Source organism: Salvelinus alpinus, chromosome 2 (assembly GCF_045679555.1).
Source record: "Salvelinus alpinus chromosome 2, SLU_Salpinus.1, whole genome shotgun sequence".
NCBI classification, from domain to species: Eukaryota; Metazoa; Chordata; class Actinopteri; order Salmoniformes; family Salmonidae; genus Salvelinus; species Salvelinus alpinus.
Window position 1 is genome coordinate 116832111 of NC_092087.1, and position 13707 is coordinate 116845817.

Consider the following 13707-nt stretch of genomic DNA (forward strand, 5'->3'; position numbering starts at 1 on the left):
TTCCTGTAATAGTCCTGTAATAGTCCTGTAATATCATTGTATTAGTCCTGTAATAGTCCTGTAATATTCCTGTAATATTCCTGTAATAGTCCTGTAATAGTCCAGTAATAGCATTGTAATAGTCCTGTAATATCATTGTATTAGTCCTGTAATAGTCCTGTAATAGTCCTGTAATAGCACTGTAATAGTCCTGTAATAGTCCAGTAATAGTCCTGTAATATCATTGTATTAGTCCTGTAATAGTCCTGTAATAGTCCTGTAATAGCCCCTGTAATAGCCCCTGTAATAGCCCTCTAATACTCCTGTAATAGTCCTGTAATAGCCCTGTAATAGTCCTGTAATAGTCCTGTAATAGCCCTGTAATAGTCCTGTAATAGTCCTGTAATAGCCCTTTACTAGTCCTGTAATATCATTGTAATAGCCCCTGTAATAGCCCTGTAATACTCCTGTAATAGTCCTGTAATAGCCCTGTAATAGTCCTGTAATAGTCCTGTAATAGCCCTTTAATAGTCCTGTAATATCATTGTAATAGTCCTGTAATGGTCCTGTAATAGTCCTGTAATAGCCCCTGTAATAGCCCTGTAATAGTCCTGTAATAGTCCTGTAATAGTCCTGTAATAGCCCTGTAATAGTCCTGTAATAGTCCTGTAATATCATTGTAATAGTCCTGTAATACTCCTGTAATAGTCCTGTATAGCCCTGTAATAGTCCTGTAATAGTCCTGTAATAGCCCTTTACTAGTCCTGTAATATCATTGTAATAGTCCTGTAATAGTCCTGTAATAGTCCTGTAATAGCCCCTGTAATAGCCCTGTAATAGTCCTGTAATACTCCTGTAATAGTCCTGTAATAGCCCTGTAATAGTCCTGTAATAGTCCTGTAATAGCCCTTTAATAGTCCTGTAATATCATTGTAATAGTCCTGTAATGGTCCTGTAATAGTCCTGTAATAGTCCTGTAATAGTCCTGTAATATCATTGTATTAGTCCTGTAATAGTCCTGTAATATTCCTGTAATAGTCCTGTAATAGTCCTGTAATAGCATTGTAATAGTCCTGTAATATTCCTGTAATATCATTGTATTAGTCCTGTAATAGTCCTGTAATATTCCTGTAATAGTCCTGTAATAGCATTGTAATAGTCCTGTAATAGTCCTGTAATAGCATTGTAATATTCCTGTAATAGTCCTGTAATAGTCCTGTAATATCATTGTATTAGTCCTGTAATAGTCCTGTAATATTCCTGTAATATTCCTGTAATAGTCCTGTAATAGTCCAGTAATAGCATTGTAATAGTCCTGTAATATCATTGTATTAGTCCTGTAATAGTCCTGTAATAGTCCTGTAATAGCACTGTAATAGTCCTGTAATAGTCCAGTAATAGTCCTGTAATATCATTGTATTAGTCCTGTAATAGTCCAGTAATAGTCCTGTATTAGTCCTGTAATAGCCCTGTAATAGTCCTGTAATAGCCCTGTAATAGTCCTGTAATAGTCCTGTAATAGTCCTGTGATAGTCCTATGATAGTTCTGTAATTTTATTGTATTAGTCCTGTAATAGTCCAGTAATAGCATTGTAATATTCCTGTAATAGTCCTGTAATAGCATTGTAATATCCCTGTAATAGTCCTGTAATATCACTGTATTAGTCCTGTAATAGTCCTGTAATAGTCCTGTAATAGCCCCTGTAATAGTCCTGTAATAGTCCTGTAATATCATTGTAATAGTCCTGTAATAGTCCTGTAATAGTCCTGTAATAGTCCAGTAATAGCATTGTAATATCCCTGTAATAGTCCTGTAATATCACTGTATTAGTCCTGTAATAGTCCTGTAATAGCCCTGTAATAGCCCCTGTAATAGTCCTGTAATAGTCCTGTGATAGTCCTGTAATAGTCCTGTAATATCATTGTAATAGTTCTGTAATATCACTGTATTAGTCCTGTAATAGCCCTGTAATAGTCCTGTAATATCATTGTAATAGTCCAGTAATAGTCCTGTAATAGCCCCTGTAATAGTCCTGTAATAGTCCTGTGATAGTCCTGTAATAGTCCTGTAATATCATTGTAATAGTCCTGTAATAGCATTGTAATATTCCTGTAATAGTCCTGTAATAGTCCTGTAATATCATTGTATTAGTCCTGTAATAGTCCTGTAATATTCCTGTAATAGTCCTGTAATAGTCCTGTAATATCATTGTATTAGTCCTGTAATAGTCCTGTAATATTCCTGTAATAGTCCTGTAATAGTCCTGTAATATTCCTGTAATAGTCCTGTAATATTCCTGTAATAGTCCTGTAATAGTCCTGTAATAGTCCTGTAATATTCCTGTAATAGTCCTGTAATAGTCCTGTAATATCATTGTATTAGTCCTGTAATAGTCCTGTAATATTCCTGTAATAGTCCTGTAATAGTCCTGTAATAGCATTGTAATAGTCCTGTAATATTCCTGTAATATCATTGTATTAGTCCTGTAATAGTCCTGTAATAGTCCTGTAATAGTCCTGTAATAGTCCTGTAATAGTCCTGTAATATCATTGTATTAGTCCTGTAATAGTCCTGTAATATTCCTGTAATAGTCCTGTAATAGTCCTGTAATAGCATTGTAATAGTCCTGTAATATTCCTGTAATATCATTGTATTAGTCCTGTAATAGTCCTGTAATATTCCTGTAATAGTCCTGTAATAGCATTGTAATAGTCCTGTAATAGTCCTGTAATAGCATTGTAATATTCCTGTAATAGTCCTGTAATAGTCCTGTAATATCATTGTATTAGTCCTGTAATAGTCCTGTAATAGTCCTGTAATAGTCCTGTAATAGCCCTGTAATAGTCCTGTAATAGTCCTGTAATAGTCCTGTAATAGTCCTGTAATAGTCCTGTAATAGTCCTGTAATAGTCCAGTAATAGCATTGTAATAGTCCTGTAATAGTCCTGTAATAGTCCAGTAATAGTCCTGTAATAGTCCTGTAATATCATTGTATTAGTCCTGTAATAGTCCTGTAATATTCCTGTAATATCATTGTAATATTCCTGTAATAGTCCTGTAATAGTCCTGTAATAGTCCTGTAATATCATTGTATTAGTCCTGTAATATTCCTGTAATAGTCCTGTAATAGTCCTGTAATAGCCCTGTAATAGTCCTGTAATAGTCCTGTAATAGTCCTGTAATAGTCCTGTAATATTCCTGTAATAGTCCTGTAATAGTCCTGTCCTGTAATAGTCCTGTAATAGTCCTGTAATAGAATATCCTGTAATAGTCCTGTAATAGTCCTGTAACAGTTATTGTCCTGCTTTGTCCTGTAATAGTCCTGTAATAGTCCTGTAATAGCCCCTGTAATAGTCCTGTAATAGTCCTGTAATAGTCCTGTAATAGCCCCTGTAATAGTCCTGTAATAGTCCTGTAATAGTCCTGTAATAGCCCCTGTAATAGTCCTGTAATAGTCCTGTAATAGTCCTGTAATATTCCTGTAATAGCATTGTAATATTCCTGTAATAGTCCTGTAATAGACCTGTAATATCATTGTAATAGTCCTGTAATAGTCCTGTAATATTCCTGTAATAGTCCAGTAATAGCATTGTAATAGTCCTGTAATAGTCCAGTAATAGTCCTGTAATAGCATTGTAATATTCCTGTAATAGTCCTGTAATAGTCCTGTAATATCATTGTATTAGTCCTGTAATAGTCCTGTAATATTCCTGTAATAGTCCTGTAATAGTCCTGTAATATCATTGTATTAGTCCTGTAATAGTCCTGTAATATTCCTGTAATAGTCCTGTAATAGTCCTGTAATATTCCTGTAATAGTCCTGTAATATTCCTGTAATAGTCCTGTAATAGTCCTGTAATAGTCCTGTAATATTCCTGTAATAGTCCTGTAATAGTCCTGTAATATCATTGTATTAGTCCTGTAATAGTCCTGTAATATTCCTGTAATAGTCCTGTAATAGTCCTGTAATAGCATTGTAATAGTCCTGTAATATTCCTGTAATATCATTGTATTAGTCCTGTAATAGTCCTGTAATAGTCCTGTAATAGTCCTGTAATAGTCCTGTAATAGTCCTGTAATAATCCTGTAATATCATTGTATTAGTCCTGTAATAGTCCTGTAATATTCCTGTAATAGTCCTGTAATAGTCCTGTAATAGCATTGTAATAGTCCTGTAATATTCCTGTAATATCATTGTATTAGTCCTGTAATAGTCCTGTAATATTCCTGTAATAGTCCTGTAATAGCATTGTAATAGTCCTGTAATAGTCCTGTAATAGCATTGTAATATTCCTGTAATAGTCCTGTAATAGTCCTGTAATATCATTGTATTAGTCCTGTAATAGTCCTGTAATATTCCTGTAATAGTCCTGTAATAGTCCTGTAATAGCCCTGTAATAGTCCTGTAATAGTCCTGTAATAGTCCTGTAATAGTCCTGTAATAGTCCTGTAATAGTCCTGTAATAGCATTGTAATAGTCCTGTAATAGTCCTGTAATAGTCCAGTAATAGTCCTGTAATAGTCCTGTAATATCATTGTATTAGTCCTGTAATAGTCCTGTAATATTCCTGTAATATCATTGTAATATTCCTGTAATAGTCCTGTAATAGTCCTGTAATAGTCCTGTAATATCATTGTATTAGTCCTGTAATATTCCTGTAATAGTCCTGTAATATCATTGTAATAGTCCTGTAATATTCCTGTAATAGTCCTGTAATAGTCCTGTAATAGTCCTGTAATAGTCCTGTAATATTCCTGTAATAGTCCTGTAATAGTCCTGTAATAGTCCTGTAATATTCCTGTAATAGTCCTGTAATAGTCCTGTAATAGTCCTGTAATAGCATTGTAATAGAGATTGTAATGCCTTTGAGATAGTTACACAACAGTCCAGAGATTGTAATGCCTTTGAGATCGTTACACAATAGCCCAGATATTGTAATGCCTTTGAGATCGTTACACAATAGTCCAGATATTGTAATGCCTTTGAGGTCGTTACACAACAGTCCAGAGATCACAGGTATTAGTCTTTTTATAATAGTCCTGTAATAGTCCTGTAATAGTCCTGTAATAGTCCTGTAATAGTCCTGTAATAGTCCAGTAATAGCATTGTAATATTCCTGTAATAGTCCAGTAATAGCATTGTAATATTCCTGTAATAGTCCTGTAATAGTCCTGTAATAGTCCTGTAATAGTCCTGTAATAGTCCTGTAATAGTCCAGTAATAGCATTGTAATAGTCCTGTAATAGTCCTGTAATAGTCCTGTAATAGTCCTGTAATAGCATTGTAATAGAGATTGTAATGCCTTTGAGATAGTTACACAACAGTCCAGAGATTGTAATGCCTTTGAGGTCGTTACACAATAGTCCAGAGATTGTAATGCCTTTGAGATAGTTACACAACAGTCCAGAGATTGTAATGCCTTTGAGGTCGTTACACAATAGTCCAGAGATTGTAATGCCTTTGAGGTCGTTACACAATAGTCCAGAGATTGTAATGCCTTTGAGATCGTTACACAACAGTCCAGAGATTGTAATGCCTTTGAGATCGTTACACAATAGTCCAGAGATTGTAATGCCTTTGAGATCGTTACACAATAGTCCAGAGATTGTAATGCCTTTGAGATCGTTCCACAATAGTCCAAATATTGTAATGCCTTTGAGGTCGTTACACAACAGTCCAGAGATCACAGGTAATAGTCTTTTTATAGTTCCATAACTATACTTTACTTCCTACATCCCACCCACCCAACCTCCCTCCCTCCCAACCTCCCTCCCTCCCTCCCTCCCTCCCTCCCTCCCTCCCTCCCTCCCTCCCTCCCTCACTCCCTCCCTCCATCCATCCCTCCATCCATCCCACCCTCCCTCACTTACTCTCTCCATCCATCCCACCCTCCCACCATCTCTCGCTCCCTCCCTCCCTCGCTCGCTCCCTCCCTCCATCGAACCCTCCCCTGCTTCCTCCCCCCCCTCCCACCCTCCCTCCATCGAACCCTCCCTCACTTCCTCCCTCCATCCACAGGAACCGCGAGAACAAGGTGAAGAAGAAGACTCGCCGGGAGTCGATATTGAAAAACACGTCTAAGTTCATGATACGTTTCAACCACTCCAAGAAGAACAAGAAGTTGAAAGAGAAGGAGGCGAAGGAGAAGGAGGAGAAGGCCGGCGGGAAAAAGCCGTCCTACATGTTGATCAGACTGGGGAGAGGAACAGAAGGACAAGAGAAGAAAGTCGGGTTCTTTAACGGTCTGTTCAGGAAGAAAACGGGATCGCCGGACTTCAAGGCCCAGAGTCATTTGCTCGGGCAGGTTGCCGGGGCCACCAACTGGCTGACCAAGAGGTTTATCTCTACCAAGCATCGTCAGAGTGCCGCGGGGGGTTCGGGCTGGGCAGGGGGTGGGCAGAGATCGGGGTTTGGCCGTCAGGGAGGAGGGGGTCACAGCCGACAGGTCAGCATGAGGGGTCAGCAGGCACAGCAGGATTGTAACCACGGCTATCAGAACGGTGGCTATCAGCATGACGACGATGGTGATGATGTGTACGAGTACACAGAGGAGTACGACCAGCAGGACATGGGAGGGTATGACCCCCGGGGGGTGGCAGGAGCAGGGGGATTTCAGAGGCGGTCTGTAAAGGATCACGGTTCACGGTTACGGTCATACCGGTTACGATGATCAGGAGGACCCCTACGGGCAGCAGCAGGTTGCCGGTGGGCAGGGCGGTCAGGGGTATTACTATGACGACACAGGTGAGTTCTACGTCGTTCCGTCGCAGGACCCGGATTATTACGAGGACGAGCCGGGGCTCTACGACGACGAGGGCGGTTACTACGATGACCAGCAGGGTCTCTATGACGACGAGGGCTGTGAATACTACGACCCCTACCAACAGCAACAACAACAACAACATAGTTACTATGACGACCAGGTCGCCATGGGGGGTTACTACGGGCAGCAGCCAATAGGGATGTACGGCGACGAGGGCGGGGCGATGGAGTACTATGACCCAATGGGAGCAGGGCAGGAGTACGATGAGTACGGCAATCTCTATGACGAGCAGATGATGATGGACCCCCAGCAAGGTCACTACGACAACGGGATGCAGGGCCAGAGGGGATTCTATGACGACGGGATGGGTGTGTATGAGGAGATGATGATGAGAGGTAGAGGGGGCGGTGGTCTTTACCAGGACTACCAGCTGCACTACAGCGAGGAGGGACTACCTTTCCCAGACTTCTCCTACAATGCCTACAACTCCCAGCAGCCAGGAACACAGATGCCTTATGGGTATGACCCAATGGGGGGAGAAATCCCCCAGCAGGGGACTGAGATGGCCTTCAGGGTGCCAAGGCCTCAAGTACGTCTGTTTGGGAAGGAGCGTCTGGACGTCCCCCCGGCACCTTTCCCCCCTCCTCCGCTACCCGGTCACCGTGACGACATCCTATCGGAGATACAGTATGAGGAGCAGGACATGTCGATGATGTCACCACAGCAACAGCTGTTGGCCCGGCAGCAGAAGATGATGTCGCAGCAGCAACAGATGATGGAGCAACAACAGCTGCTGATGTCGCAGCTGACCACACCTCAAGAACAGACGATGTCACCGCACGGTATGCTGATGTCACAACAGCAGCCGATGATGTCACCACAGCAACAGATGGACGACATGATGATGCAACAGCAACAACAGATGATGTCACCACACGATATGATGATGTCACAACAGCGGCCGATGATGTCACCGCAGCAACAGATGGACGACATTTTGATGCAACAGCAACTGCGTATGTCACAGCAACACGGCATGATGTCACCACACCATATGGTGATGTCACCACAACAACAAATGATGTCAGCACAACAACAAACGATGGACGACATTATGATGCAACAGCAATTACATATGATGTCACAGCAACAACAGATGAGGTCGCCACACGATATGATGACGTCACCACAACAACAGATGATGTCAGAGCGGATGTCCCCTACCCCGACGGCCATGTTGATAAAGCAGCATAACGCCCCGAATGGGATGGGCGGGGCCATGATGGGCGGACCAATGGGGTACCCCGGAACCCCTGTGATGCCCCGCTCCCCCCGTACGTCCCCCCACCCCCGGCGAGCCCACCCTTCCCCCACCCCCTCATGCCGCTCGATGATGATGTCACCCCAGCAGCAGATGATGTCACAGCATCCCTCCCCCGGAGGTTCACCCCTGCCAACCCGCAGCCTCTCCCCCTCCCCCCAGCACTCCATGAGAGGCTTACCTCCCCCCGGCCAGAGACCCCCCTCTGTTCTCTACAGGAGGATGTCTCCCCCCTCATCCCCTCATCCCCTCTCCCCGCATCGACGACTCCAGCCCCAGCGCCCCCCGTCCCTGTCCCTCTCTCCCCGCCGCCCCCCGTCTCCCCCCATCTCCCCCCGTGCCTCCATGATCCGACGCTCTCCCCCCTCCTCCCCCCGCGGCTCCATACGCAGAGTTATGCCTCCCCCCTCCTCACCCTCTCCCTCCCGTTTGGGGGGAGGAAGTCCTTTTGGAGCGAGAAAGGTCCTCCGCGGCACTCCCTCCCCCTCCTCCCCCCGTCGTGCCTCCCCCCCTGCCTCCCCCCAGGTCAGGACGAGACCAAGGGACTCCATCTACCACCCACCCTCCTCCCCCCTCTCAATGCGAACATCCCCCTCTCCCTCCCGCCGTAGTTTCTCTCCCGCACCCCGCCCCACCTCCCCCACCCTCTCCCGCCACTCCACGCGTCTCCTGCGACAGGGGGAAACCCCTCTGGTGCGCCCACGGTTCGGAGGTCGCGGCCCCGTTCCCATGGGAACCGTCAGACCTTCTCCCGTGGGAAGACGAGGACGGCCGATGGCCCCGACCCAGAACGTCCCTCCCTTTAGAACCTCAGTCCGCTCCAACCACTCCGCCCTGACCCTCTCACCCCGCCTCTCTCCCGGCCTCACTCACCACCCCTCCCCACAGATAGGCCATCACCCTCCCCTTGGCCACAGGGAGTCGGGAAGGTACCTCCCTGGGAGACCCGTAGGCCGCGGTCGACCCCTGATGAAGAGACAGTCTATTCGCGGGCCGGGCATGCCCCCTCCCTCTCCCCAACCCTCTCTCAAACGCTACCCTCCCCCCTCCCCTCACCTCTCCCACCGCCCCTCCTCTCCTCACCCCTCAATACGTGCTTCCCCCCTACTACCCCGCGCCCCATCCCCAGACCCCTACTCTGACCCTTACGCCCAGGACTCCTATGGCCATTCAGAGCAGTTCGTTCCCTCCTCCCCAATGCTCCAGGGGGCGCTCCAGAACCAGACCCTCCGTAATGCGTCGTTCACCTCTCCTCACCTGCGGCCCATTTCACCGTATGCTCAACAGGTACCGCAGTACACCCAGCCTTCCTCCCCAATGCTCCAGGGGGCGCTCCAGAACCAACAGCTACGTAACGCCTCTTTCACCTCCCCACTACAACAGCCTATGTCGCCCTATGCTCAGGATATGGGGGGTTATGAAGACCCTATGATGCCTTCCTCCCCCATGCTCCAGGGGGCGCTCCAGAACCAACAGCTACGTAACGCCTCATACGCGTCACCGTTACAACGACCAATGTCCTCCTATGGATCTATGGACAGGTACGACGAACCTCTTCCCCCTTCCTCCCCGATGCTAGGCAACGCTATTCAGAACCAGGCGCTACGCGGAGCCTCGTTTGGAAGCCCGACATTACAGCGTCGTGGGAACCCGTACGGTCCGGTGGTGACCCAGTACGACTACCACGCCGAGCCTGGCCCCTCCCCTCTACTCCACAATGCCCTGCAGAACCCCAACATGAGGAACGCCTCCTTTGGAACCCCGATGCTCCAGCGCCGAGGGGGCAACCCCTTCGGACCCGTCGTCCCTGACTACTACGGAGCCTTGCAGAACCCCCAGATGCGACAGATGGTTCAATCTCGGGATGGCCTCCATCCGCTCCTTTCCCCCTACGGACCGCTACAACCTGATCCCCGGTTTGGCAACGCCCTCCAGAACCACAGAGTCCACGGGACGAACGTCACAGATCCACCGAACCTAGCGGCGGCTCTCATGAACCCGGCGCTCAAGACGGCATCGTACACCTTACCGGACGGTACCATCGCTATCGGACCCCAGCAGCAGAAGAATCCGAACCTCTCGGCGGCATTATCGAACCCTTACCTCAAATCCGTGTCGTATACTCTACCGGACGGAACCATTATCATAGACCCCAGGAAACCGGTCTCACCGTCCCTCGGCCGCGCGCTCCAGAACCCAGCGCTGATGAACACTTCCTACACTCTACCGGACGGCACCATTATCATAGACCCCAGGAAACCGGTCTCACCGTCCCTTGGCCGCGCGCTCCAGAACCCAGCGCTGATGAACACTTCCTACACTCTGCCGGACGGCACCATTATCATAGACCCCAGGAAACCGGTGTCACCGTCCCTTGGCCGCGCGCTCCAGAACCCAGCGCTGATGAACACTTCCTACACTCTACCGGACGGCACCATTATCATAGACCCCAGGAAACCGGTGTCACCGTCCCTTGGCCGCGCGCTCCAGAACCCAGCGCTGATGAACACTTCCTACACTCTACCAGACGGCACCATTATCATAGACCCCAGGAAACCGGTCTCACCGTCCCTTGGCCGCGCGCTCCAGAACCCAGCGCTGATGAACACTTCCTACACTCTACCAGACGGCACCATTATCATAGACCCCAGGAAACCGGTCTCACCGTCCCTCGGCCGCGCGCTCCAGAACCCAGCGCTGATGAACACTTCCTACACTCTGCCGGACGGAACCATTAGAAACCCCAACGCTCCCATCTCTCCTAACCTGTCTTCCGCATTAAACAACCCTCACCTGAAATCAGCCTCGTATACGCTCCCTGACGGTTCGATTATCATAGACCCCAGGAAACCCAGATCTCCGAACCTCCTGGCGGCGTTATCCAACCCGTACCTGAAGACGATCTCCTACGAGCTCCCAGACGGTTCTATAATCATCGACCCGCGGAAACCCACCTCGCCCAACCTGTCCTCGGCGCTCCTGAACCCGGCGATGCGGAATGCCAGCTACGCCCTAGAAGGAACTGTGATCACCGATCCCAACGCTCCGATCTCTCCGAACCTGTCTTCCGCATTGATGAACCCACACCTGAAGTCAGCCTCCTACACGCTACCGGACGGTTCTATCATCATCGACCCACGGAAACCCCGGTCCCCGAACCTGCTGGCAGCTCTACAGAACCCGTATCTGAAGTCAGTATCTTACGAACTGCCTGATGGAAGCGTCATCATCGATCCTCGTAAGCCTCGCGGACCAGACCTGTCGGGAGCCCTGTCGCGGAACCAGGACCTGAGTAACCAGAAACGGTACCGACTTGGGGACGGAACCCTGGTGATCCCTGGGCAAAAGCCCCGCCTCGGCGTCGCCCTGATGAACCAGAACATGAGGAAGGTCAGTTACTGTTTCCTGTGTGTCAGTGATCGTTTCCTGTCTGTCATCGTTTACTTGATGCCAGTGATGACTTCCTCAATAACTGTTTCATGTTTCAGTGACGGTTTCCTCTGTGTCAATGACTGTTTCCTGTGTGTCAGTGACTGTTTCCTGTGTGTCAGTGACTGTTTCCTGTTTGTCAGTTACTGTTTCCTGTGCGTCAATGGTTGTTTCCTGTAAGTCAGTGGCTGTTTTCTGTCTGCCAGTGACTGTTTCCTTTCTGCCAATGACTGTCCTGTTTCCTGTGTGTTAGCGACTGTTTCTTGTTCCTGTGTGTCAGTGACTGTTTCCTGTTTCCTGTGTGTCAGTTTGTTCCCTTTGTGACAGTGCCTGTACCTTTTTCCAGTGTGTCAGCGACTGTTTTGTTTTCTCCTGCAGGTGGACTATCGTCTAGGTGACAGCGGGGCGCTGTCCGCCCGGCCCACCAACCCCAGGCTCTCTGAGGCGTTGCAGGAGAACCGGGACCTCCTGAGCCCAAACCGGTACCGGCTGCCGGAACGCAATGTGCTGATGCGGAAGTTTGGGAACCCGTACCTGGACGAGGCCCTGCAGAACACACAGCACCTCCGCTATGCATCGTACAGGTAGGTTACCAGGCTGCAGGTAAAACTCTTTATGCTTCCAGGTCGAACCCTATAAGGTTCCAGGTAGAACCTTTTTAACAAAGCGTAATTTGAGGGTTCTTCGTTGAGCGAAAAGCTTTTATCTGGAACCCGAAACGGCGTCTCCAACTGAGATAGCAGAAGAACTCTTTATGGTTCTGGGTTCTGTTTCTGAGATTGTAGAGCACCCAGCCGTAGCTGTCATTTAAGTATCACTGTTACCTTTAAGTAAATACAGTTGTTCTTCTTCTTCTTTGTCTTCCAGACTTCCCCCGGGGCTTCAGGGGCAGGATAACCGCTACGCCGTGGTTCCGCCGTACGGGCCGCGATCCGGCCACTGGGCAGGCAACGCACGCTCCGGCCAGGAGGGGGATGATGTCTGGGCCTCCGAGAGGGTTCTACCGCACGGAACCGTGCAGAACCTCACCAAGTGGTCCATGTACCGCGAGGTCATGGACTCGGAGGGCATCACCCCCGCAGCACCGGGAAAACCGGAGGGAACGGGGGAACCGGACTGGAACCCTGATAGAGAGGGGGAACCCAACAGCTGGTACGAGAAGGTAGGACAACCTCTACTCAACATTTCTTACCTTAATTCCTAAAAGTCTAAGCCGTTGAGGGGGAGGAGGGGTTAACATGTTAAGATGATCAAGCTATTGATCATTCAGCTATCATGATGATGATGAAGAGAAGTCCCCCATATTACAACTTAAGATGGTTCCTCACACTGAAAGTAGTCTCTGGACCAGGAGAAACTGGAATCCATGTTAGCTTGTGGTGACTAATGTTAGCTGAAGTTTGTAGTTGGCTGTTTTAAGAAAAGTGAACCAGTTTCTCCTGGACCATAGACTACTTTCAAGTTGTGAAATAGTCACCTACTCCTTTAAAGTCACAAGTGTATTTTGCTGAAGAGAAGGATAGTGAAGTATAGTCTTACCTGACCAGTCTTTATCCAGCTTTTCCTTAGCCTCAGTTACCTGTCTGTCAGAGGTCATCAGACAGACAGACAGACAGACAGACAGACAGACAGACAGACAGACAGACAGACAGACAGACAGACAGACAGACAGACAGACAGATAGACAGACAGACAGACAGACAGACAGGCAGGCAGGCAGGCAGGCAGGCAGGCAGGCAGGCAGGAAGTCCTCAGACAAAACAGGATCAAACCAGGAAGTATAGAAACATATTAGGAACTATATTATAGTGTTAGTAAATCCAGGTTCCATGTTTTTCTGTGGATCTCAAAAGATATTATGGGATTATGATTTATTCATTTTTCATAAAGGAAGACTGCATTTTAATACATGGCATTATAAGCATTGTTAGTTAATAAGAATGTGTGTGTGTGTGTGTGTGTGTGTGTGTGTGTGTGTGTGTACAGATCTACTCCATCAGGTGTATCCCTACGGTGGGTCACAGGGTGAAGCCTTGGGCGTACGGCATGGAAGACATGACACAGATGGAGTAAGAACACTACTTCCTGTGTGTCAGTATCTACTTCCTGTGTGTCAGTAACTTCTTCCAGTGTGTCAATATTTACTTCCTATGTGTCAGTTACTACTTCCAGTGTGTCAATATTTACTTCCTATGTGTCAGTGACTACTTCCT

General features: G+C 47.3%; 1 protein-coding gene across 1 annotated transcript in view; it reads left to right on the forward strand.

Annotated features, from left to right (window-relative positions):
* The window catches only part of myo15ab (myosin XVAb), a 216512-nt gene that overhangs the window by 20023 nt on the left and 182782 nt on the right, over nt 1-13707 (forward strand). Inside the window, exons 2-9 of the mRNA XM_071347544.1 lie at nt 6000-6606; nt 6656-9214; nt 9542-10009; nt 10076-10236; nt 10321-11455; nt 11873-12078; nt 12362-12656; nt 13481-13563. Of these exons, the coding sequence (XP_071203645.1) occupies nt 6000-6606; nt 6656-9214; nt 9542-10009; nt 10076-10236; nt 10321-11455; nt 11873-12078; nt 12362-12656; nt 13481-13563 (5514 nt within the window). The remainder of the gene's footprint in view (nt 1-5999; nt 6607-6655; nt 9215-9541; nt 10010-10075; nt 10237-10320; nt 11456-11872; nt 12079-12361; nt 12657-13480; nt 13564-13707) is intronic.